General features: G+C 42.1%; 1 protein-coding gene across 3 annotated transcripts in view; it reads left to right on the top strand.

The window, feature by feature from the left end:
- Nucleotides 1–27,992, top strand: part of COMMD1 (copper metabolism domain containing 1) — a 56,638-nt gene that overhangs the window by 22,744 nt on the left and 5,902 nt on the right. The window contains exon 3 of one of the 3 annotated variants that reach the window (XM_035110434.2): nucleotides 1,919–2,835. The exons of 1 other annotated variant lie outside the window; for it this stretch is intronic. In XM_035110434.2, coding sequence (XP_034966325.2) covers nucleotides 1,919–2,338 — 420 coding nt within the window. In that variant the 3' untranslated portion in view covers nucleotides 2,339–2,835. Of the gene's footprint in view, nucleotides 1–1,918; nucleotides 2,836–22,612; nucleotides 27,182–27,992 lie in introns of those variants that run through there. One more of the 3 variants, XM_060272315.1, reaches the window with a different exon arrangement.

Raw genomic sequence — 27,992 nt, forward strand, 5'->3', positions numbered from 1 at the left:
CAAAGAAAATTCAAGGTATTGCTGTATGAGGGACAGGAGGAAGAAAATGTAAATCTTTCCTGTTCACGGACATTTTCACCCCAATTTCTGGCTTTATGCACCAACTGCAGTCCTTTGTTCAGTTCCCATGTCTTCCTCCTACTCTGTCTTATTAGGTCTAATAAGTACAGTACTCCTAAAGAGGCTCTTCCTGGATCCCATCCTGCTTGATAACTGCTGCCCAGCTGCCAAAACCATGTTTTGGAGGGAAGGCGATCAAGAGGGATTTAGTGATGTAACTATGACACTATTGAATGGGATCATTTTTCTAGATGCCTTTCAATCTGGTCAAGAAAAGGAGTTGCCATTTTTGGCCCATAGTGGCAGGCATAGGTCAGCAATAAAAAACATGGGGTCAGCGAAGTTGGCTGTTTATTCAAAGTGACCCCAGTAACTCCTCCCAGTAGGTCTTGTTCCAGTGAGGCAGTTGCAAGGACTGAAGGTCCCCCAACTTCCCAACACTCTCTAAGGCTCCTTCTCTCCAGGGGCTTTCTCAAGTAGTCACAAATTGTGTCTGCACACTACCAATCTCTGCTCTGCTCTTTTCGATTCTCTGCATGTCTTAGGAGATGGGGTGGGAGGGGAGCTGGTCGCAGCACGAGGGGTGCTCCCTGGCTTCTTCAGCAGCCTGCCTCATCTCTGTCTCCTGGACCCCCTCCTCTGCCACAGCATCTTTCTGCTCACTGAACCCTGTTGCCCCTTCAGCTTCTGACACCTGTTCGTCCCAGTCAGCTCCCTTTTCTTCCTCAGGCTACTCATTGTGATCCTACCACTAGTCCCCTGGCTCTGAGCCTTCTTTCCTTGGGGGTTCCCAGCTGGTGCTCATGCTTCTCTGCATCCAGCCAGTCCATGGCACGTTGTTGTTGTTGTTGTTACAGAAGAAAATATAGCACTATTTTAACTGTAGCCAGATGTGATGCTTAAATGTAAAAGGACTACTGTACATTGATTCAGACATTCTAGACTAGTGTCTCTTACAGTCACTAGGTTGTATCCATTGTTAAAAGAGTACACCCATTTAAATTTAATTAATGGGCATGAATAACTTATGTCCATTAATTTCAGTGGGTTTACTGTGAGTAAAACTTAGTTTGGTACAGTATAACCCTCTCTCAGCTTGCATACATTTCATTGACAACTCCTGAGGGAGAACATACACCCTTATCCAAGGAACAGGTCTTTGATACAGGGTGATATCTCATTCCACAAAGTATATACCTGACATTTCACATGAATAATCACCTTAACCTGTGTGCTGTGAAACAGAAGCAGGGGTTGAATGATTCATGTTCTGGATGGCACCATTAACCTCTGTCATTGAGCTGCTGTCTTGGATTTCTGGCAGGACATGTAGGAAGACTGAGCCTTGATAGTCTTATCAATATTATTATACTGCTTTGCAAGTTTTTACAACATACTGATATGTTTGTCTGAACTTAAATGCATTGTAAAATTGAGATACGATGTGAAGAGAATGTCAAAAGTATCTGCAAATACCTTAACTGGATGAATTTGATTTGGGAATGGACTAGTTATGGTTGGTTGGTGCGAAACCACGCTCCCTCATTTAGACATGAAACTAAGCCAGGGAGTGTGGTTTGTTTCTTTCTAGCCTGAGTAGGAAGGAAAAAACCGTCCACCTCCGTGTCTTCACAGTAAACCACATTAACTTTCATTTGCCATAACATGAAAACTGAGCCTATGTGCATCCTTTCTAAACGCGGGGGAGGCTAGGGTTACAGAGGTGCTCAAATCATCTTAGCAAAAATATGTATTGGCACTTTTACTGTGGCTCCTCTCTCAGTAGCAGAAGTAAAGTATGTTTTTACCCTAGCAAACTGAGATTCATAGTACAGTAGTACTTTTTATCCATAAGTAGATGGGGAAAAGTGTGTCTGATGGAGATGTCTATTTCACCGCAATAATGAACCCTTCAAGAAACGTCAGTTACAGTATGTGTGCCTCTGCCTTCAAATGCCAAGGACATTCAGGTGGAAAAGAAATTCAGGTCAACAAGCAACCCACAGCAACCAGGTACACAAACAGGCGGTATAGAGTAAAATTATGTTTCCTGAGTGTATTTTTAATAGAAACTGTGGTTCTTAAAGACCTGTCTTGCTTCTCTTCTCTCTCCACCTTTTCCAGCTCTCTTGCCGTTTGCTTCCTGTCTGAACCTTGCTCCCCCTTCATATGCACCTGGAGTTGGGTAACCACTTTCAGTTCAAGGGCCAGATTCAAACTCATAGATATCCCTGTGCACTCCCTAAGCCAAAGTGGCCCGACTTTTCATATCAAGTGATTTTTTTCACAGCAAGAGTACTTTGATACAGAACCCGTAGGCTGCAAACTGCCTTGTTGTATGTCGGGGGGGGGCGCCCTGACAGAGTATTATAGCCCTCCCACCTCTGTCCCGAAGCTGACTAGGCCTAAGTGCTAACTAGGCTTTGGGAAGGAGGAGGCAGGACCTGTCGGAGCTCTCATGCCTCCTCAAAGCCCAGTGCCTTGCTTACCCAGCTTTGGAAATGCAGCGCAAAGGCAGGGGGAACATAGAATCATAGAGTTGGAAGAGACCACAAGGGCCATCCAGTCCAACCCCCTGCCAAGCAGGAAACACCATCAAAGCATTCCTGACATATGGCTGTCAAGCCTCTGCTTAAAGACCTCCAAAGAAGGCGACTCCACCACACTTCTTGGCAGCAAATTCCACTGTTGAACAGCTCTTACTGTCAGGAAGTTCTTCCTAATGTTTAGGTGGAATCTTCTTTCTTGTAGTTTGAATCCATTGCTCCGTGTCCGCTTCTCTGGAGCAGCAGAAAACAATCTTTCTCCCTCCTCTATATGACATCCTTTTATATATTTGAACATGGCTATCATATCTCCCCTTAACCTTCTCTTCTCCAGGCTAAACATACCCAGCTCCCTAAGCCGTTCATCATAAGGCATCATTTCCAGGCCTTTGACCATTTTGGTTGCTCTCTTCTGGACACGTTCCAGCTTGTCAGTATCCTTCTAGAACTGTGGTGCCCAGAACTGGACACAGTACTCCAGGTGAGGTCTGACCAGAGCGGAATACAGTGGTACTGTTACTTCCCTTGATCTAGACGCTATACTCCTATTGATGCAGCCCAGAATTGCATTGGCTTTTTTAGCTGCTGCATCACACTGTTGACTCATGTCAAGTTTGTGGTCTACCAAGACTCCTCGATCCTTTTCACATGTACTGCTCTCAAGCCAGGTGTCACCCATCCTGTATTTGTGCTTTTCATTTTTTTGCCCAAATGTAGTACTTAACATTTCTCCTTGTTAAAATTCATCTTGTTTGCTTTGGACCAGTTGTCTAATCTGTTAAGGTCATTTTGAAGCCACCCCTCCCAATTGGGTGTCATCTGCAAACTTGCTCAGGATGCCCTCAAGCCCATCATCCAAGTCATTGATAAAGATGTTGAATAAGACTGGGCCCAAGACAGAACCCTGTGGCACCCCACTATTCACTTCTCCCCAGGGTGAAGAGGAGTCATTGGACCAACCCCTTTGGGTTCGGTCAGTCAGCCAATTACAAATCCACTGAATGGTAGCATTGTCTAGCCCGCATTTTATCATGGGACACCTTGTCAAAGGCCTTGCTCAGCATCAAATGTTGTTGAGGGCCGCATGTTGATTCACCCTGCCAGAAACTATATAGATTTCATTAAAACATTATTTAATTAAAAATATTTATTGCAATAACTCTTCTTATTGGTGGAAAATAATACTGGGGAAAGTGATTTTCAAGGGTCCCTGCAAATTTCTCCTCTCCCTTCTGCATGAATTTTCAATGAGCAGAATTTGACTCACGGGAACTCTGGGTTCAAGCCATTATTGGTTGTTCTGTAGCTGATTGCCTCTGTTTTCTGTTGTAATTCCTTTGCTGGGGGGGGGGGTTATTGAGGAATTTCCATTTTGTGGTGGTATTACTACTGCATATGGTTTGTGGCAGGATGTGGAAGTTCCTGAAGAAAAAGTTATAATTGTAGATTAAGCATGTGACACCATTCCTTGTTGCATGACTTCCTGTCGATTTTCTGTTTCTCACAAAACTATTGCTTATAATAGCCAGCCTTTTAATTCTTAAGCATTTGTACTTGTACAAAGTCCTGTAATTTTGTTAAGTATAGATTTGAATTTCCTTTGTCAAACAAAGAATATACAAGCAGTAAAACAGAGCCTCTAGAGCCTGTTCTCATCATTTTACAATTTCAAGTGGCAAAGCACCCACTATTTATTTTGGAAAGTTGTTTATTGGTTAGCTGTGCTTTTAAGATACCGTAAACAAATTCTGTGAGATCAAGGAGCAGGTTTTTCATCTGTGTTTAGATACAACTGGACACCATTTTTAATCAAGGTAGTGAACTGAACTTTTCAAAACTGCCCTGATTTTAACCACTACTTTCAAAACTACTCTAATTGTTGTTCTTGTTAGCATCCCTAGCATCACCAGAAATTTTAACCAATGTTTGCATAATGGTTCCTGAGAACAAGGAGAAGATTGTCTATATTTAGTAGACTTGGGTGCCATATTGAATCAAGTTGGTAGACTGAGCCTTTCAAAACTATTCTGATTTGATTTTTATTTCTTTTTGGTTCTTTAAATTCCGAAGCAAAACCAGGTGCAGGGCTGCTAGTGTTTTATAACTTATTAGTATGTTCATTCTGTGGAGCTAGAACAATAGTAAGCAGCACTTCATAGATGTAAGAATGTTTTCCTGCAAATTGCAGAATGATAATGTTGAAGTGCTGTTTGAGGATGTCAGTTAATAAAAGTGTTATTGAAAGTTAGATCTTTCATGTGATGCTTAAACAAGTAAAATGCCCACGTGCAGCTTTTTTATGCCTTGCTTTCTATGTTAGGATCGCTGTGAGGATTCATTGCATAAACTGTAATTCAAAATAATCTATTTACCCACAGATATTTCTCAGATTATTGCAAGTTTTTCAGTACTGCAACTGCAGTATGGGCTCGTGGGAGTGGGTACATTCTATGCGCCTGAATATTTGGATGGGTTACACTTTCATTATATGACCCCTGTGAAGAGTAGCCCCCGTTTTAGTTGTTTAAAAAAACCTTTCTGAAATAGCCCATGCCTTAGCTATTTTAAGATTATGTTGCTTTTCAGGGCTCCGTAAGGAGTGAATCTGTCTCCCCAGAGTCTGAAGGTATGAAATATGCACAACCAAGGCAGTCTGGGCGGAACGGCTCTGACCCAGAGACCAAGTTTGGACAAAAGTTTAAACCTTCCTAAACCCATTATCCATACATCTTTTCCTACATTTTCTTTTATATTTATGTTTGGAAGTGCCACCAACTTACTCCTCTCAGCAGTACCCAGACAATAGTAGTGGCAGTTCCAGGGGATCATACTTTTACCAAGTCCTTATGCTTAACTCTCAGCTGTGCCATACAAAACGCACCGCAAGCACAGACCTTTCTAGAACTCCTTTTCTTGAGATACATGTTATAGTTCCACTATCCTTTTCAGTTCCTCTCTTTCTGGCTCAGACTTAGCTACTGCATTGAGATGTATGTCTGCTTTCACACATTTCTACATAAAGGTCGTGTGGGCGCACGTAAAATTTTACCAGTGGAAAGGCTTTCAGTAGAGACCATAATGTGCTTGCGAGTTTTTCCTGTGTGTATTGCCTTTTGGATGTTTCACAAATAAACAGAAAAAAATGAAAAATTTGACAGCACTAATATAGACACCTAGACAGCATCTTAAAAAGCAGAGACATCACCTTGCCGACAAAGGTCCGTATAGTTAAAGCTATGGTTTTCCCAGTAGTGATATATGGAAGTGAGAGCTGGACCATAAAGAAGGCCGATCGCCGAAGAATTGATGCTTTTGAATTATGGTGCTGGAGGAGACTCTTGAGAGTCCCATGGACTGCTAGAAGATCAAACCTATCCATTCTTAAGGAAATCAGCCCTGAGTGCTCCCTGGAAGGACAGATCGTGAAGCTGAGGCTCCAATACTTTGGCCACCTCATGAGAAGAGAAGAATCCTTGGAAAAGACCTTGATTCTGGGAAAGATGGAGGGCACAAGGAGAAGGGGACGACAGAGGACAAGATGGTTGGACAGTGTTCTCGAAGCTACGAACATGAGTTTGACCAAACTGCGGGAGGCAGTGCAAGACAGGAGTGCCTGGCGTGCTATGGTCCATGGGGTCACGAAGAGTCGGACACGACTAAACGACTAAACAACAACAACAATAGTGATTCACTGCTTCCTAGTTTCAGGCATCTTGGATGTCTAGTCAGCTCCACACGAGAGACAGACGGAACATGTGACAGAGGATAAAGTGGCTGCTGTGGCTGGAGTTTGTAATGGTGCTTGAGGAAGTGAGTCACCAGATCCTGCCACATTTAATGATGTTCTTGGAAATCTCATCTCTCTCTAAGCACCTCCTTGGTGTTTAAAGTTTCATTTATTTACTTAAAGGAAATATACACTACCCTTCAGCCAAATACAGCTCCCAGGGCAGCTAACCAATCATTAAGAAGGAGTCCTTGTCCTTAAACTGACAATCTGTAGTAGCCTTCCTCCCTCTCCAGATGTTGGACTCTCATCTGCCCTATCAGCATTGCCAGTATCCAGGAATGTTGGGAGTTACAGTACAGCAGCTTCTTGAAGGCAACAGGATAGGAAACCTGTTCTATGGTATAATTCTTAGTGTAACTACAATTCAAGGTGGGTTTTTGCAGAGGAGAAGAGAATTATTAGTAAAAACCACTATTCCTGATCTGAGGTATCACCCCAATTGAAAAACACCTCTATTTCTATAGATCTATTCATCACAATATTTGTGTGTGTGTGTGTGTGTGTGTGTGTTTGACACAACATATATTAAACATTTTGTAAGGGTGACAACATCGGTTATATCCTGTGCTGTGAGAGGTAATGGAAGGAAGCAAATCAGTCAACCCAATCTCCCTTGCAGCTCTTAAAAGACTAATATTTTATTATGGAATCCACTTTTTGTTGGGTTTATTTCATCAGGTTGTGTGAGAGAGATAAAACTAAAGTAACACTTAAATCATGCAAAATAAATAAGACAGTTCTGAGCTAAATGTAGTGGTCTTTGTACAAAGCAGCCTCCTGTGTTCTTGGAACAGATTCTGCAGTTTGGAAAAGGATACTTTTGAACAAACGCTTGAAAATGCAGGAACAAATCTTCCTAACTGAGATCAATAAATCCCATTTCTCCATGGAGAATTCTAGCTGGTTTGCTTCAAATGTTGGCTTCTTCCTTTACTAATTTCATTTTGTCCCATGGCAGACAATCATCAAAGAGCTCTTTTAGCTTTTCTGTATGTCTGCTGGGTCACAGAAAAAATGTGGAACATGACAAAACATTTATTTTGAGGTCTTTAGACCTTTCACATGATTACCATCCCAAGTTCTGTGGGTGTGTATTTGCAGTGCTTGGCAGAATGAAAACTTGTTTTTATTGATAAAGAACTGAAGCCGAAATATGCAAACACAGCAATGCTATGTGTGTATGGGGCTGATGGCCCGTTTCCCTTCTGATAGCACCCCCTCACACCTCATATTCCACCCTCAAGTGAGTGGCATACATGGAGCATGGCACACACTGCTTTGGGTGTATTTTCCTTTGTCATGGTTTGGGTGGCATCAACGATACTAGTGACATCCCCCAGCTTCTTTTCTAGAATAGCAAACATTTCCCACTCTTTGCTCCCCCGACGCCAACCTCCTTCTCAATGTAAATGTGGAGCCTAATGTCTGTGTGGGAAAACAAGGGGGTGGTTTGGAAGTCCTGCACACCAGCGATGGGAATACTAAGACTGAACCATGGGTGTAGGCAGGGGGGCAGTTGCCCCCCTAAATCAAGTAAATAAATTAAAATGCTTAGCTAACTGACCAAAGTTTGGGGGTGCCTGCTCTACTGGATGGCACAGAGTTAAAGGTAAAGGTAAAGGACCCCTGGACAGTTAAGTCCAGTCAAAGGCGAATATGAGGTTGCGGTGCTCATCTCGCTTTCAGACCAAGGGAGCCGGCGTTTGTTCACAGACAGCTTGCTGGGTCATGTGCCCAGCAGGACTAAACTGCTTCTGGCTCAATGGAACACTGTGACGGAAACTAGAGCACACGGAAACACCGTTTACCTTCCCGCCACAGCGGTACCTATTTATCTACTTGCACTGGTGTGCTTTTGAACTGCTAGGTTGGCAGGAGCTGGGACAGAGCAACAGGAGCTCACCCCGTTGTGCAGATTTGAACCGCCAACCTTCTGATCGGCAAGCCCAAGGGGCTCAGTGGTTTAGACCACAGCACAATGAGGATGCAACAAGTATGTTTTATTTGCTGCCTTCACTGCCACTAGGTACAGTGTTCAATTGCTTTCAACTGGAGTTTTCCGCCACTCATGTTTGAGCCATTTCCCAGCTTGTTTCCTCACCCTACGCTCTGGAATATACTAGGGAGCCAAACAGGCTCCACAAAGTGGGAGGCAGCGCAGGGGCTATTGTGTCAACAGCCTGAGCCATTTGGGTGTTCCCAGGGTCAGCCATGGCTTTGACAGGAGCGCCAGTCATATCAGCCAAAGAAAGCCAAAGTGCTTCCATATTTGAACCAAAGATACGCTAACTTTAAAGTGGGAAAGTTTCCCCCCTCTTTTTTCATGGCATAGGGAAGGGAGCACATATGTTTTTGTGCAGTCTACCTAGCAACATACCCATGAATCTTTCTGGTCTACTGATTTCATTTGTATTTAATCCTGCGGTAGCAGTTATCCTGTAGTAAGAAAGCTGTAATCTCTTGTTTCTTTTACATTGCATATAGCATTTTGCAGTTTTGTTCAGATTTTAAAATGAAGCATGAATGTTGATTAGATCTGTTCTGTAGACCTTTCTATATTGAAAAAGGCAGCACTCAAGGCAACTCTCACAGAAATATAAAAATAAATAAAAACAAAATTAAAAAGAGCATTAAAACATGGCTGACTTCTATATGTTATACAAAGTAGTGGAAAGCTTGAGGCTTTTCTGAAATCGTGTGCTTTAAGCTTGCCATGTGTTACAGAAAAATTGATCAGATAGTTGCTGGAAATTTGTCTGATGCCAGTTTAATGAAGTGAAAGCTTTCCACAGTGTCATCAAAATGGGCTTTCAACAATCAACCTTTCAACAGATTGATTGTAATTAAAGGATTTAAAGTGAGTTATATATATTAAAGGATGCTCTATAGTCACATGAGGTGAGAGAGATGAGAGTACTGTATGGTCCAAGCCAAATATTAAGAGGATTTTTGCCAGCTGGTATGAACACATGGCTGCTAATCATGATAAAAGATTTAATCTATATTTTAGGGGAATTTGTTTTCTAAAATTATTCTTTCCAATTAATTATGCAACCAAGTAACAAAATCCTATTTTCTAGTAGGACTCTAGTTTTGTCTAGCATCTACCCAATAGGTGAAAATTTAGCAGCTGTCCCTCACGTTGAGATGAAATGATAGCAAAATCTTCACCAGTTACATTTGTACATGCTGACAGGAAAAAGAGGGCAGCCACATCCTTAGTTTGGCTGAAAGTTGAGATCCATAGTAGTTCACTTCTCTCTTTCTGAATGACAATGCAGTTTAGGGACTTCCGGTTGGTCGCGGCGCCATTGAAGTCGGAGATTCTCTCGTCGGAGAGGACCTCGGCGCTTCAAAGCAGGGGGCCACCGTCCCAGTGAGACGGACTCCCGTGAAGAACTCCAAATAGTGCGTTTTGGAGGCAGATTGCTTGGTGGGCATCAAAAGCGGGCTCTCCCCTCCCCCGGTAAGGCTGCAATTTGGAGCCCCCGAGAGTGGGGGGGATTGGAGCTGCGGCGCGGCAAGCACACATCGCTAGCTTTGTCCTTCAAGGGAACCTCAGGATGCGGAGCTACAACGCACCCTCTCCTGATGGCAAGGTTCTGCAAGGACTTTCCCTTGAAGATACCATCCAGAGGCAGCAGGGGGGCCTTTTGCCTCATGTGCCAAAATGTCTTGGGCCGGCCCTGCTGTTTATCATACAATCTGAACAATTTCAGGCACTTTATATGCATTACAGCAGAAGCATTGGAATTGATGGCCTCCGTAGGATTGCTGTAATGATTAAAGGTTCGCCATTATGTGGGGAGGGGGGCAGTCGCACAGGTCCTTGGCACGCAGCATCTGCCTCTAATGGGATTCTGCATGAGCAACCTTGGTACGGTTAGGACCTTTAAATGTTACAGCAGTGCTGTGGGATGAACCCACGAGTAGTGGTATTAAATTCTCGAGAATAATCTTTTGGAGAATATTCTCAATTAATGAAGTGTGTACATTTAAAGCAGCTGTATAGACGACACAGAATTTACAGTTTGTGGAGAATATTCTCCGGAGAATTTTCTAGCACATCACTACCCACAAGAAAATCAGCACCCACACTGCTGTAGGGCACCAACACAGGGAACTGACTACAGCAGGTCATTTTGATACACTTTGGCCCCCAGAAGCTACTATTAGGCAGCTTGGTAAGCAGCTAGTAACTCCATTTAAAGCTCTGCAAATGTGATGTTTGTAAAACTTTGGGAAGATGTATGTTTTCATTGGATAGATTATGTATGTTGATAATTTATCATGGGCTACATCAAGAGAGGTTAGTTTTTCTACTTGACAGTTTCTCATATCTGTAATGAGTAAGGAGTATGTACTGGGAAGATCCGCCTCTTTTCAAAATAAAATACTTTCAACATGTGTATATATCTGTTTAAGGAGCTAACAGAAATCACTGGATTAAAGCTGACCGAAAGTCCAGAGGTAGCATTATTATCAATTTATGATGGGGTGGAAGGTTCACAGGCTATGAAGGACTTGCTCACAAATTTATTTACAGCTGCACGAATTATAATAGCTAGGAAGTGGTAGGGGCAAGCAGAATATAAAATGGAAGAAAGGTATAAAGAGGTGTGGGGTATAGCTATTCGTGATAAATTAACATGTGCCATTAAGGTAAGACGGGGGAATATGCAGAAAATGATTTTGAGGAGATATGGAGGGTGTTTGTAGAATTTGTACTGTTAAAATGGAAAGGGTCAAACCATCGCAAGAGGTGTTGAAATTTTGGGTGGTTGGATAGTTACAATGGAATGGTCTCGGTGGTGGGGTGCACATTTTTATTCTTATTTATTTATCATTATTACTTTGTCAAAATAAAAGAAGAAGAAGAAGAAGAAGAAGAAGAAGAAGAAGAAGAAGAAGAAGAAGAAGAAGAAGAAGAAGAAGAAGAAGAAGAAGACAAAAAAACAAACAAATGTGTATATATCTGAGTTTTACATGTGCTCCGTGATTTTAGGAAACAGACTGCCGAGTCCTAACAAATAGTTTAATGAATGCTGTTACTTTGATGACCACTAGCTTCAGAAAAGAATTCAACAAATTCATAGCTGTTATACATGATAGCTAATTGAAACTTTGTGTACAAAGACAGTAAATCAATCTCTCTTTATCAGGGGCACTGGGGCAACCATACGTAGATGGCGGCATTCGGTATTGACATTCTTCTCCACTTTTGACTATGTTTAGTGGGGGGGGGGATGGCTACATTCTTTGAACCTGAAGTTTTATAACCTAAAGGTATAAAAGCCAACTATGTTTTCACAGTGATTAAATGTGAAGTTGCCTGTGTTTTTGAGCCAGTAGACACATTTGGAATTTTGAAAAAGTGGCCACAAAATGGGATGAGCATGCTCCCTTGGCCCCCAACAGAAGCAGGGAAAGAGGCTGACAGTATATTAACCACCACAACACTTATGTAGGGAGAACAACGCTTTGCACCTCTCTGTTCTGAACAGAAATTAGGGTGGTTGTCCAGTCCAGGCATGCAATGAAATGTGGGCATGTTAAGTCACTTCATTTTTCACTTTCCAATGTTTCTATCCTCAGCAGGCTGCAGCAGAAATGAGAGATTTGAATGCAAGAAGTGTAATTTCCAAAAGTTCAGTGAAAGGTTTGAGAAGAGGGTTTGTTAGAAAACTTAAGCAATCACTAGTAGATGATATTATAAAAAGCTATGCAAAAAATAGCTTAGTAAACACAAAGACAAGAGAGAAAAACAGACATGGTAAACTTGAAGGACAAAGTGTTCAAAATGATTTTTACTGTATTGAAATAATTTCAGTTGACTGATGAGAAAGACTATACTGTAGAAGGATTTTTAAAGGAAGTTATTTTCAGGAGATAGCCATTGTTACTTAAGCAAGAGATTTAGAAGAATAGAACACCCACAGACTTGAAAATAATAAGCATCACTCTTCAGAGCACTTAGTGCACAGGTGGAATTCAGGAGGTCTCCATTTCATATCTTGTGTTTATGAAGTGTTTTGCCACAATGGGATCCTAACTGGTGTGTCCCAGGATGAATGTTATTGTAGATTAGCTGTGTCCTAACCCCCTTTCATAGGGTTGGATCCAGAGTGGCACTCAGTGGAACTCTTTTAACCAGATTCTAAAATTCAAAGAAACCAATATCCCTTTTAAAAATAGCTTAATATTTAGTTTTGTATGCAATATTATACATACACTTATTTATGTCATACTTTATATATCTAAAATGACAAATTCATCTATTTTATATAGATTCCAATACAAAAGAAGCTCCATTCAATTTTGTTGAAAATTTTATTTTGCCTGCATCCTTCCATCCCATAGTTGCTTATATCTCATTACTTTATTAATGATCTTTATGTCCCAGATCTTCCTCTTCCATTGGTCAATTGTTGGTAGACTATCAGTTTTCTGTGTCTTTACTATCAAATAACACTCTGCAATCAACATGTGTGGCTAGAACAAAAGAGTCTCTTGCTGTACCCGATGCTGTTTCATCAGCCTTAAAACAACTGAGAGCCTCAAGCTCAAAGCAAAATAAGCTACAATTCTTGTTTCAGATGTAACACTAAGCCACAGACTGTCATTTGTTTCATCCATGCAATAGCAGTTTGCAAACTGAGAAGAGAAAACCACCCAGAAAGGCACATTCATTGTAAACTATTAATTATGCTTTACTGTGATATGTGAAGTGGGGCACTGGCCAGAGTCTGAGCTTCCAAGTATATAATAGGCAAGTCATGGATTTTAAGCTTCTTTTTTGTTTGGATTTTGGATTTTAAGCTTCTTTTTTGTTTATGTTTTTCATCCTCAGAACAGTTTCATAAGTTCAGTTCACTTTCTTATCCATTATTGAGAAATCTCTAGAAGCAGAACTGTGGTTATAACTATCACTTGTCAATTCAGACATTCAGCCAAGCAACAGTTTGCAAATCACAGTTTCTGTGTCTGGTTTCCTAGCTGATCACAAACCTTAGTTTGTCAATATAGATCCACTTGCAAACATGTCCCTCTTGAAAAGCAGATGTTTTATGAATACAGACCTGGACCTCCTTCCTGGCATAGAGGATAATTAAATTGTTGTTCTCTTCCATTGTCTTGTGGATAAAAAAAAATTGGTGTCAAAGAAGAAGGCAAACTTCATTGTATTAATTTCCCAAATTGAAATATTGCTGTTTGTAGAAAAGCTTATTCTGGGAAGTCAGCTTTTCAAACATGTTTTGATGTTTTGATGTGCCCTGTTTTATTGGCTCAATTTCTTTAAGACACTGAAAGAACAGTATTACAATGTAGATCCCATACTTTAGCTGATCTTGCTTTGTGCAACAAATTATGAATTATATGTTTAATGAAAATACAGACTATAAGCAAGGACAACAGGATCTGTGTGGGTGGGCCCCTAGGCCTTTTGTTTGCTGTGATATTCAGCACAGGTTTAAGAGAAAAGTCTGCCCACACAGATGTCTCTGCAGAACTGAAGCTTCCACAGTTCTTTTTGTACCTTTCATTTTTTTCCTTGTCCTTTTTCTAGAATATTTCTCTCTAAAGAGAGCTTGGAAATACCATTGTTGACGGAGAATATCTGTGAGAACAATCTTCACAAAGGATCTAGGAGTCTTGGTAGACCACAAACTTGACCTGAGTCAACAGTGTGATGCAGCTGCTAAAAAAAGCCAATTCTGGGCTGCATCAATAGGAGTATAGCATCTAGATCAAGGGAAGTAATAGTACCACTGTATTCCGCTCTGGTCAGACCTCACCTGGAATACTGTGTCCAGTTCTGGGCACCACAGTTCAAGAAGGATACAGGCAAGCTGGAACGTGTCCAGAGGAGGGCAACCAAAATGGTCAAAGACCTGGAAACGATGCCTTATGAGGAACAGCTTAGGGAGCTGGGCATGTTTAGCCTGGAGAAGAGAAGGTTAAGGGGTGATATGATAGCCATGTTCAAATATATGAAAGGATGTCATATGGAGGAGGGAGAAAGATTGTTTTCTGCTGCTCCAGAGAAGCGGACACAGAGCAATGGATTCAAACTTCAAGAAAGAAGATTGCACGTAAACATTAGGAAGAACTTCCTGACAGTAAGAGCTGTTCGACAGTGGAATTTGCTGCCAAGGAGTGTGGTGGAGTCTCCTTCTTTGGAGGTCTTTAAGCGGAGGCTTGACAGGCATCTGTCAGGAATGCTTTGGTGGTGTTTCCTGCTTGGCAGGGGGTTGGACTGGATGGCCCTTGTGGTCTCTTCTAACCCTATGATTCTATGATTCACTAAAATGTGCTCAGTGTATTGTTGCTGTATTTTTAATGGTCTTTCAGATTTCTGGGGTCTAAGTTGCTTTAAAGGCTAGTGTGAGCACCTTGAATGGGGCCTGGAAACCAACTGCCAATCAATGCAGCTGTTTTAAAATAGGGGTTATATGAGATCTACAGTATATCAAACCCCAGTCCAGTTATGGCTTCCCTGTGTTGGCCGTCAATATTTCTGTTATCCCATAACCTGCTGAGTCTTTTCCCCCTGTTTCTCTAGAGTCACATGCAGGGGCTTATTCCAGTGAACTTGTGCTATAAGGTGTAAGAGAGGAGTTTGCTATGCAGTACAGTTGCTTTTCAAGTTCATTAATTACGATCCTCACAAGAGCCCTGTTGGTGGTGCTGCCTCTGGATACTGCCTGGTTGACCCGTGACAGGGCCTTCTCTGTGGTGGTTCTGCTGGTGGAATGCCCGCCCTGGTGAGCTTTGTCAGTCTCCCTCACTATTAAAAACATTCCTGTTTACTCAAGCGTTTGATGGCTAAACTATGGCATCTATGAAATTAATAACTGCCACCCTGGGCTCCTCCGAGAGGAAAGGGTGGATAATAATAATAATAATAAGGGCCCTCGCTCCTAGGTTTTGGAGGTGTCTTCCAGATCTAAACCAGATTTGCCTATGCTAGCCTACTGAATATAATGGGATTTAAAATACTCCTTTTCTTTTTTCTTTCAAAAATGAATTGCTATGTGGTTAGCAGTTTAAAATAAGCATTATTGTTACATACATACATACATACATACATACATACATACATACATACTGTTGTGTAGTGGGTATTCAGTGATTTCAGCCCGGTGCAGATAAGAAGCTGGAGGCGAGGATCTGGTACAACATCTCTTTACTTCAAAGAACAGGTCAGAGCCAGAACACAGGAATGGGGAAAACTGGGGCTTATATAATAACAGAGGACTAGCAGGGAAAAGATACCGTACATTTTGGCGGGAATCAATGGCACGGATTCCCTCTCGCGGAAACCATCCGGCAGAGGAGCCAAAGCCTGCACCGTGAACCAGCAAATGATAGACGTTCCCGCTGGAACTTGTACACTCAATACAATAAACTCTATATTACAATACATACTTGGCTGTGCTATTACTTTAATACACAGCACATGGTTTTATTTGTATGCCACCTGTCCACAGTTCAAACCATGCACAAGGCAGCTTACAACACAGAAAAATATATATAATTGCACCATAACCAAGTAGTCAGACAGTAAAGAAAACATTTAAACATACCGGTACACAACCAAACTGAAGAATTTCCACATAAATTGATAGGATCTGAAATCCAGCAGTAACACTGTTGTTTCTGTGTGCCCTTCACAATGGGCTGCAATTCAGTTTGGAGTTTGGCGTGTGAATGAACATGCTTGTAGCCTTGAGAACTACCAGTTGTATTAAACAATTAATATTTACAACACTTTTATGTTTAAGCAACCCCAGTATTTTGTTTCAGGGAAATGCATTTTGTAATGCCAGGTTACAAATCAGAGTTAAGGTTTTCTTGGGCTGGTTCAAGCTCCACAAAGCCAGGAAACTGGAAGTTAGGCTCCCATGACTCCCCCCAAAACAACAATATCTACACAGCTTTTGTATTCTATAGTGAAGAGACTTCAAGTGCAATACTGGCTTGACTCCCCAGTGGCTGACACAGCGGGGCTCTTTGTGTGCGACAAAATGGAAGTGAAGCCAAGGCATCATGGTGTAACAAAATTAAGCTGTGCCTCTTCTGCCAGAATAATTTTATTCAATTCTAATGTGTGTTTGTTTACTTAAATGGGAGCAGCGCTACAAATGCTTATTTCAGCTTTGAAAGCATTGTCTCTGTAGATTGCCAGCAGGGTTACTTGCTTACAGTGCCTAATTTAACTGTTGGCTCTTTTGTATTTGTTTTAGTTTTAATGCCTTTCCATTCCTACACAAAATGTTCCATCATGTTTGGCTTTAAAGATAAGGAAGGTTACTGACAACCACTCCAGTCAGGGAAAATTATCTGTGTTAAGTTGAACACCTTTCAGAATCTCTGAATCTTCTACCTTGTGAAGAATAAGGAAGGGTATTCTGCTCGTTTTATATCAGTAATATTTGTTTTTCCTCTTACGTCTGCAATGCAAAAAGTACTTAAATGTTCATATGATAGAATAAAAAACAGTAAGTTTTTCTTTCTGGAAGAGGTGAGAACTTTATTTTTTTTTAATGAAGTTTTGGAAAAAAGAGCGACTGCTGCCGTGTCGTCGGAAAAGGACAGTTAGAAAATCAGGGACCAACTCCTTTTCTCTAGTCTAGTGTGATACTATACAGTGGTACCTCGGTTTGCGACCGCAATCTGTTCTGCGGAGGCGGTCGCTTGCCGAAGCGGTCGCTCGCTGAAGGCACGCTTCTGCACGTGCGTGAAGCGCCAATAGAGCGCTTCTGCGCATGCGTGAGCTGCGCAGATCGCGTCTGCGCATACGACACTGCGGAACCCAGATGTAAACACTTCCGGGTCTGCGCCGATCGCTCGCCGAAGCGGTCGCTCGCCGAGGTAGGTGTAAACTGAGGTTTGACAGTAATAGTATATTAAATGCTTCGCAAGTTATTAGCAGCAAAACTCATTTTTCATCAAAAATTATCTGAGGTATGTAGCTAAAAGATCTACTATTGTTTCCATAATTTACAGTTCTTTTTTCAAGCAGATACAACATCAAAAATAAAAACTACTTCTGTCATCTGCCATAATTGCAGTCCTTATAGTCACACAAGTTCACATTTTGTTGCTGCCCATTTGGAATACTTAGCTAATAGCTCACAGATACTAATAGTTTCAAAACCATGTCCCATCCATTAAAATCCACAACAGGGTGGGGAGGTTAAAGCCCAAGTAATTCAATCTAAGTGTTCTTGTGCACATACTTTCAGACTGCAAAGCACTTTACTTTATCTAGCTAAATAAATGGGCCTGGTGGTATTCCTTCCACTTCTAGAATCTGATAAGGATTCCACATTTTACTCATTCCTCTCCTTTCCTTTTCTATACAAATGGCATTTTTAATTGTTTAAAGAACACAATGAGCATGAAGAACCTTTCAGAGTAAAAAGAAGAGCAAGCTTTACCCTCCTAGAAGCGGCAAAGGGAGTTTTCTCTCCTTGGTACAAATAGTGAAACTATCCTAGAAGGTTACTTTCACCATTGTGTAGAAACCGCTCGATGGCATATGTAAGCAAGGTGCTCTTGGTTCAAATATAAGAGAGAATAATGAGAAGACTGAAAATAAATGACATTGATATGTAATTAATTTAGAATGGTAAAAGGAAGCAGTGTGTAATTATATATAAACCATAATTGAGTTTTAGGATTCTATGTCAGAGGATGTCATCAAAGCTGAACTGGGCATAATTGCCTTATTGGTCCTCATTTACTTCAAAGAATGCTGTGCAAATATTCACTCAGCTATTGCATAGCTAAGTTCCTTCTCGGGACTTCTGCAGCAAACTTTATATTATTAATCTTTCAAACATCAAGGGTACAAATTGTATCTTAATTACTTTGACTTCTTTATACAAATAATTAGTAGGGGTGTGCACCAACCACCAGATTTTGTTTGAACCCCAATTTGGTGCTTTGGAAAACAGCCTGCCTCGGTTTGATGTAGCTCAGAGTCTAGCAAGCTATATTTTTTTTCTTTTTAACAGAAGTGGATGACGGTTGCAGAGGGCATAAAGCTTACCTACCGGTAATTACAGGGGCTTTTGTGCTGACCACTTTTAAAGTTTTGGATGTGTGTGTTTTAAGGAAATGCCTATACTTTTTAATCTTGTCGCAGAATTGAATAAAATTAGCATAAAGAAGGCTGATTGCCGAAGAATTGATGCTTTTGAATTATGGTGCTGGAGGAGACTCTTGAGAGTCCCATGGACTGCAAGAAGATCAAACCTATCCATTCTGAAGGAAATCAGCCCTGGGTGCTCACTGGAAGGACAGATCCTGAAGCTGAGGCTCCAATACTTTGGCCACCTCATGAGAAGAGAAAACTCCCTGGAAAAGACCCTGATGTTGGGAAAGACAGAAGAAGAAGGGGACAACAGAGGACGAGATGGTTGGACAGTGTTCTCGAAGCCACCAACAAGAGTCTGACCAAACTGCGGGAGGCAGTGGAAGACAGGAGTGCCTGGTGTGCTCTGGTCCATGGGGTCATGAAGTCGGACACAACTAAACAACAAGAAGCTTCATGGCGGAGTGGCAATGCTGATCTCCCACACCCAAGACACTTTCTTGGGTGCTAGACACTTTCTAAAGTTGATTTTGGGGGTGGGGTGGGGAATTACTTTCTTGGTATAATAATTCCCTCTGATTACAAGTTTAACCTATCCATCACAATGAAATTCTCCCACTGCCCACATTGGTGTTTGCCCTCCCCTGCCCTCGTCACTTGACTATGGCAAGCTCTGAGACTTTACTTTTGTTTTCAGCAAACGCTTCGTCTGCAACGTTATTTGATGCCAGATTGCCAAGGTGTCAGCAAGTGCTTCCTACTTCAATTCATGCCACCTCATACAGAGGTGGAAGAACTGATGCAAATAGCGTCACACTCCCCTTGAGACTACTCAATCAATCAATCAATCAATCAATAACCTTTATTAGGCATGACAAGTTCAGAAGCTTCAGGACAAAACCTTGAGACTATTCATTCCATTCCTTTCCGTGGTAGAAAAGGGTGCTCCACTGAGGAAGTGGAGCCCTTTGCCATTATGTCCCTCTTTTCCTGCCCTAGGTAATCTTGGTGGGCCCCTTGAGATGGGGAATGTGTGGTGAGAGCCCTGCAAATGTTCTTTTGCTTGCTCACTCGAAATATATGCAAAGCATAAGTAGTGAACAGCTTTGGGGTAAACAAGATCAACCTGACAGATGAAAATTTTTACTGCAGTATCTCCATGAGATTCTTCATTGAATGAGATGAGATCTTCATTGAGAATTTTCTGATTGTGTTGCCACCATACATTTCTGATTTGGATGCAATCCAAACCCTAAAGGATGCAGACAATGGTCTCCATATGTACCGGTACATCCTGGACTACTTCTTGTTTACTTCTATATTTCATGAAATATAGTTACCCTATGCCCCTGACTCCTTTATGTTTAAAAAACCTTTAGTGTAGCATTGTTTGGTGGCCAATGTTTAAGAAATAAAGGTCTCAAGTCTCTGTGCACATACCAAGTAGCATAGTGCTCTGGAATATCTCATTCTTCTTGTGTTTAGATTATTACCTTCTGTTTCATGGTCTTTCCATGCTAATGCTGCAAACTTTTGAAGATGATATTTTAACAGTTTTTATTTATATTGAAACATCCAGCTCTAAAAACTAGCTAATCCAAATCAATTATGGATGAACTGTGTCCTAGCAACACAGAGCAGGGAGTTATTCCAAGCGATTATGACAAAACTCCCTTTTTCAATAATGTAGAAAAACACGAGATGGAGAATCACCAATGTGAGGGCGTTCACTGACACTGGACTGTTTGCAGCTGCCTTATAGCACAATGCTACACATCTCTACTCAGGGAATTGCTCCCTATAAACCTTAAAAGCCATGTTAACGAACAGCATTTCATGTTACCTTCCTGTGTGACCATTGTAGTGTACTTAAAAATTAATACATATTTGAAATTTGAAACACGCAGGGCAAAGGTAACTTTCCACAACAAGTGGTTGGGGATAAATGCATCAAAATACAGCATTTCTCAAGAAACTATAAGCAAAGTGTGGAATGTGGCTAACAACATGCTTACATGACTTCATAAACTAGTAATGGGACCGCGCTGCTTACAAAGTAAACTGGAGTGTGTGCACAGCCAAATCTCCCCCTCCTCTCTTGATCGCATCTGCTCCCCAGTTGTAATCTCTTCTGCAAAGGGCTGAAACATCATTTCACCACAGTCTCCCCCCCCCCCCCCGGAGGCGGAGGGAGTAATGAGAAAGAGTGATGTGGGTATCCCTGTACCGTAAATTGAGAGGGTTGGCTTTCTTTGTCTGCAAAGGAATTGCAGCCAGTCCCACTGAAATTAGGGAGGCAAGCCAGGTGACAGGGTGACAGCACTTCTGACCGTCCACCCTCTGCAGCTTCCATTCTTCCCTCCCAGGAGTGTGGACACTTTTCTTCCCTCTCCACTGTCCTTATCTCGTTCTTCCTTTGCGCTTGGAACACATGGATTCCTCTCACTGAGTGTTTGACGGTTCCCTTCAGCAAGAAGCAACGTTTTTGTATTTTTAACAGCTGCACAACTGGCAGAAATTCAACAGCAGAGTCTACAATGTTAGGCCAATACTGTACTAATGGGTTTTTTGTGTCCTCCTTTGTTATCGTCTTCAGTGATACATATTTTCTTTTCCGGCAACACATAAGGAACCACCCTACTTAAGACTTTGTTTGTTCTGAATATTGAAACCTGAAGAAAGGGACAGTTCATAAGCTTGTGTACAGTTGTTTTTAATGACTAGCAACGCCAATACTATTATTTGTATTTCTCAATCTTAGAACCCAACATGAAAACAAAGGGGCATTGTATGTGCTTTTGTTAATTTCACCATTCATTCCAGCAGGACTTGTATAGGAAGAATTGCCAGTGGATTCTGCTTATGGTGGGTTAGAACGTAGCTTTCAAATTCTTTGTATGCAATACTTCACACATACCAACTGGAGCTGAGCCTGGAAAGGTTAACTTGAGTGCTGGTAAATAATCCTCCTTTGATTTAAGGGTTATAAATGATGGATTGAAAAAAAACGTAATATCATAAAAGCAGTGAAATTAAATTTACTGCACTGTAGCAAACGGAAGGCTTTCCTGCTGTTCTTGGACTTGCTCCAGTCCCTTCAATCCTTTCAATTTAATCTCCAATAGGATATGATTGATTCTACATTAGAAGAATTAAAGAACAATTCCTCTTGAAAGACGGATAACTTCCCCCCTCCTCCTATAACATAGCCTCTTAAATCATGTAATACCCAACTAATTATGGGAAAGCAAACAAAATTCTGGATATCAAATGCTTCTCCCATGGAAGGAATCATAGATTTTGATGCTGCCATTCTGTATCCACTTACTTGGGAGTAATCTAATTGACCTCAAGGTAGACATGCATTTGTTTGCACTGTACATGTCAGAATTATATTTACAGTGGTACCTCGGTTTACAAACTTAATTCGTTCCGGAAGTCCGTTCTTAAACCAAAGCATTCTTAAACCGAAGCGTGCTTTCCCTACTGAGGCCTCCCGCCACAAGTGTCCTTCCACCGTTCAGCTTCCGTTCGGCTTCTGGGGCAAAGTTTGCTAACCAGAACACTTCTGGTTTTGCGGAGTTTGTTCACCGAATAGTTCATTAACAGGGTTGTTCATAGTCAGACGTACCACTGTATTGAGAAATTATAATGAATAGTGATTTGTTCTTTTCTTTTGCTGCCAAGATTGTAGTGCATATGAAAACAACTGGGCCAATAAGATTGTTCTGCATCTCATTAACTTTGAAATTATCCAGCTTTTATTTGGTGATCATAAATTGTTTGAACCTCACAGGATAGGAATAGTCCTTCAAATAACGTTTTGAGTCCTGTAATTGGATTCAGTTGCAGTGGATGCAATAGGATGTTAAATAATTTTATACAACATCCTTACCTAACTGCACAATGGACTAGTTTGTCTCTTCTGAGATTGCCAAAGTTGCTCTTTTTATATAAAATCAGCAATGTCTGTTTGCCTTCGTTTGATGCTACTCATTGTATGTGATCTGTGTGTGCTTAGCTGTCATACTCAGCTACAAAAAGCAAGGCACAGTCTTTTTCAGGGTCTACACACATTTCATATTGGTTTTTTACTTTCATTTCTATTAGCAGCAATGGCTTTGTAGCTACATCTAGGCAAGTCCCGTTGAGGGAGAAATCTTAACTGAACAGCAACTAACAAGGTCTCTTGAGACATATATATTCAGGTGAGCAATTTTTCACTCTCAAGGTAAGAGAACACATTTTCCAAAGGCATAGTCAAATTGATTTAAAAGCACCTTTTTCAGGTGATGCTTACTGCAGCCTATATTCTCCAAAGAAAGCAAGACCACTGCACATGGTACACCTGTACAAAGAGGGCCTAGATAGTCTGTATCACTAGTTCCTGAACTTTTTGGCCTTTACAGAAATACTCTTACCTACTGTGTGCCTCTAGCTTCCCCTCACTTGCAAGCATCTATATGAACAGCCATCTCCCTGCAATACCATGTGCACAAATCCTCTTCGATCAGGCATAGGCAAACTCGGCCCTCCAGATGTTTTGGGACTACAACTCCCATGATCCCTAGCTAACAGGACCAGTGGTCAGGGATGATGGGAATTGTAGTCCCAAAACATCTGGAAGGCCTAGTTTGCCTATGCCTGTCTTAGATAAACATCTCTGTTGCAGTGATGGGCTGTATCCAATGCTAGTCCTACTTAGAGCAGGCTCATTGGAATTAGAATGGTAGAATTGGAAGGGACCCCAAGGGTCATCTAGTCCACCCCCTGCAATGCAGGAATCTCAACGATGAAGTCATGACCATTAACCTCAATATGTCTAGGGCTAGCATTGGATACAGCCCAATGAATTTATACAGGCATCCCCCCACTTACACATGATCAACTCACATTTGACCATGTATCCGCAGTGCTGGGAAGTAAATAGATTCAAACCAGGAAATTGTGGGGGAGAGCTGGTGAGTCCTTGTGGCTTGTGAGGACAACCCTTCACAGAGCCAGTGTGGGGGCAGAGGAAGCTCCAAAAAGACTGCAGGCACAGTGGGGCTTTTTTTAGGCTGCTCAGCCTCCCTGCCTAGCAGCTGACATGCACAAGTAGCGCAGAAGCAGCCACCACTTTTCCATGCATTCCACAGCCTCCAGCCGGCTTAGAAAGACAATCATGTGGAAAGAAAAGACTCTATGAGAAAAGCTGGAAATTGTTCATGTTATATTTGTTAACCGATATGCTAAATATATTATAGTGCCTGTCCGAAACTACTGAACTTTCATCACCCAAGAGTAACAGCGAGTTATGGGGACAGATTCAGGCGTCCCTAAAATATGATTTAGCAAAGGATGTTTGTGTCCTTCAGAGTACAGTACTGTTAAATGTCACTGGGAAGAATGTAGGAGGCCAAGCAACATGGCAGGGGGAATGAAGATGCATTCTGAAGGCTTTGATAAGAAACATATTTGACTGCAGCAAAGCAGACAGCACTTATCAATCTGCGCAAGCAGAACTGACAGGCTTGACAAAAATAGCCTTTCACATTTCCTTGGCTAGGAAATAGGCTAGACTGTGAATCATGGATTTTATTGGCTGCATACATTTAAAAAAAATCCCCTGCTTATAGTTGTATCTGTACTTTCAAAAAAACTTTGGGCAAAGTGCCTCACCAAAGGCTTCTGTGGAATCTTATCAGTCATGGCATAAGAGGCAAAGTTCTGTTGGGGATCAGGGCCTAGTTAAGTAACAGGAAGCAGAGAGAGTGTGGAATATGGGATAGTTCAATGGGTAGAGCATGAGACTCTTAATCTCAGGGTTGTGGGTTCGAGCACATGGGGTAAAAGATTCCTGCATTGCAGGAGTTGGGACTAGATGACCTTCACAGTCTCTTCCAACTCTATGATTCTGTGCGTAGGAATAAATGGAGAGTGGAGGGATATAGAAAGCAGAGTCCCTCAAGGATCAGTTTGGGACCTGTGGTTTAACTTGTCCATAAATTATCTAGAGTTAGGGTTGAGCAGTGAGGACCCCTAGTATGTTGATGATCCTAAATTGTTCAAGGATTTAAATTGTTCAAGGACCAAAAGGACCTCTCAAACCTGAGTGAATGGGCAATAAAATGGCAAATGCTACTCAGTGTTAACAAGTGTAAAATGATGCACGCTGGTGCAAAAAATCCTAATTTCACATACATGCTTATAGAGTCTAAACTGGTGAACTGGTGGTGACTGACCAGAGTGAGACCTTGGGGTCAATGAAGATGTCGACTCAGCATGCAGGAGCTGTGAAAAAGGCAGATTCCATGCTAACTATCATTAGGAAAGGAACTGTATATGAAACTGCTGCTATCATTATACAAATATATGGTGTGACTGCATTTGGAATACAGTAAGCCCGTAACTTATGCACATTTAACTTGTGTGCATTCAGCTTTATGTGCATGGCAAAAAAAGTAGAAAATGACTTTGGCAATCCCACCCACCATTGAACCCAATGTGTTTTCACTATACACAATTTTGGCTTTAGGTGTGATCCCTGGAACATAACCCTATGTTGTGGGCTTGCTGTACTGTGTACAGTTCTGGTTGCCTCATCTCAAAAAAGACATTGTAGTCGGAAATGGTTCACCGAAGGGCAAATAAAATGATCAAGAGGATGGAGAAATTTCCCTGTGAAGAAAGGTTATAGCATTTGGGGCTTTTTACTTTAGAGAAAAGACAAATAAGAGGTGCCATGACAGAAGTATATATACAATTATGCCTGGCATAGAGAAAGTGGATAGAGAAATTTTTTTCGCCCTCTCTCGTAATTCTAGCACTCATGGACATCATGTGTATCCGAATGTTGGAAGAGTCAGAACTTGCCAAATACTTAATAACTATGGAATTTGCTTCCACAAGAGGAAAGGTTGAGGAAAAATGCTTTCAGTTCTAACGTTTTTCTCTTACTGTGAGGGTTTCAGGCCAAAGGAGAGAATCAAATCCACTCCCCAACTCCCCCTTTTTAAGTTGAGTTTCACCCAAGTAAGCATTTCCCTAGAACAGGCTTCTTCAAACTCGGCCCTCCAGATGTTTTGAGACTACAATTCCCACCATCCCTCACCACTGGTCCTGCTAGCTAGGGATCATGGGACTTGTAGGCCAAAAACATCTGGAGGGCCGAGTTTGAAGGAGCCTTGCCCTAGAAGATTGGTTCCCCTTCCTCCATCTCCAACCTTTTCAACAGAAAAACTTTTAGTCTCTTCCTCACCCACTTGCTAGAGCAGGGAGGACCTGTTGCCACAACTGCCAACCAATCAGTTTTGCTGGAGGCTGATCCTGAAACAAATCTCCCCTATGACCATTATGACTCTGTGCTTTTTCCTCTCATGTGGAGGGCAGTTTCTCAGCTAAATAAGCATGGCTGCGCCTGAACCAGCCTTATATGTATAAGAGATTTGGAACAAAAATCTCCTTAGGTTATATATCTGGCCCTCCATTCCCAGTGTGCTCATCCTCGTTTTTCTTCTCTGTTTTTAATGTGAAGTTTTATGCCAGAAAGGTTGTTTTCAGTTTTGGTTTCACTTGTTTCTGTTAGAAAAAAAGACTGCTAGCATGAAACAGTTCAGAGACTATTTAGATAAAGTATGTTAAAAACCTGACTGGTTTTTTGAGGTGGGGTGCTGCTGTTGCCTATACATTCCTTCATAGCCAGAATTGACTCAGCAAGAGGGTGTGTGTGTGTGTGTGTGTGTGTGTGTGTGTGTGTGTGTGTTTTAAATCCCTGCACATACTGTATATTTTTGGTTTGACTTGTTGAAAAGGCTGCAAATTCTTCACTATAACTTTGACTTACAGACTCTTCCTTGAAAGACACAAACAGATAGCTCCATAGCCCAGTTTAAAACATATTAATCCTCATTAATATGTATAACATTCAGCCCGTGTCTTTCAGTTTACATTAAAGCAGGTTCTGTAACGTTAATGTATGTATCAGTACATATTTATCCTTTTCTTTTACAGTACAGCATATTTGTAAGTATCAGTAGTTCTGACATGTAAAATACAGTAGTTTCTTTGCTCTTCTTGCTCTCAGTGCTGAGGAATGCCCAACATGCTCCTCTGCCAAAATAAGAATGATCTGATTAACAGTATTGTTGCTTGACTGGAGCTGGCATTCTGGGACAGATAAAATATATATCCTGTAACTAGTTTGCAAGGCGTCTGGTTTGGGTTTCAACTGTCCTGGTATTGCGATTTTCAAACAACACAACTCTGAAGAGTTCCTCGGAAGCTTATCAGGGGCTCTTAAATGAAAAGATGGGGAATGGTGGGCAAAATCCACAAAGTGCAACCACATACTGGGGGTATCTGCTGGAGTTTAACAGCAGTTTCTGGGGCAAAAATGAAGCCCAAGAGGCTGGCTGTGTGTGTAATGTATGCTAGAAACCGCTTCTCAGAAACCGCTGCTGCACCCAAGGGATTTATGTCAAACTAGTATCATGAAGCCCGTTCAGTAAACGGGCGCTAGAATGTGTGAGAGGAGCGACACCTCTTTATTGAGGCTTTCCCTGACTGTCAACTGAGGCGGGGGGAGGAGAGAACGCATGCGTGGCCGATGGCCCGACCAACCGACCCACTGACTGACTGCTGAGGTAACCCAAGCGCCGCCAACGGCCTTCCAGCTCCTGCTGCGGAGGCGCAGGCACGTCAAGCGGGTGGGTGGGGAAGGAGAGCGGCGGCGGCGGCCGTGTGAGGCACGGCACGGTGGGACCCGGCCGGGGAACCTCGGTGAGAGCGAGTTGCCATGCCCACCAACTTCACGGTGGTGCCCGTGGAGGCACTCGGCGGCAGCGAAGAGGGCCCCGGCGCGTTCCCCTGAGACCCGCGACGGCGGCTTTCTGTCCCCTCTCACAGCAGCGTCCGGCTCCCGCTTTCCTCGCGCCCGCTCGTATTTGCTGGTCAGCAGCATGCCAACCGCTCAAGACCTGAGCCGGGTGGCAATGCGAGAGGGGAGTGCGAGGGTGAGCGGCGGTTGGCAGAGGGGTGGGTGGGGAGAGCGTGTGTGTGCGCGCATGCAGTCTCTGCTGTCCAATCCCTGTGTCCCTGGGGCACATGCGCATTAGCATGGAAAACGGGACACATGGAATCTGGACGCAGAGACACAGGGACTTTATTATATAGGATGTACTGTATAGGCATTCTTCAGCAGACAATTTGATGCAGAAACGGTTTCTGAATGTAGGAAATTTGAAAGCTAACCTTCATGTATATTAGCTTTATGTAAAAAAACAATGCCTTATAAAATAGGATGGTCGCTTTCTTACACTGTATTGATCATGTAGACCATGTGACAAGCTCTATCCTTGACGACTCTCTGTGTGCATCAGTAATCTATACCACTTCCTGCATGTGATAGATAGTGGGACCATGAAATCTTATGCTGCAACAAATTGGTTTGTCTTTAAGGCCCCACAGGACTTAAGGCCCCCACCCTACTGCTGCGCCTTTCGGGGGTGGGGGC

This window comes from Zootoca vivipara, chromosome 3 (assembly GCF_963506605.1).
Source record: "Zootoca vivipara chromosome 3, rZooViv1.1, whole genome shotgun sequence".
Classification (NCBI taxonomy): Eukaryota; Metazoa; Chordata; class Lepidosauria; order Squamata; family Lacertidae; genus Zootoca; species Zootoca vivipara.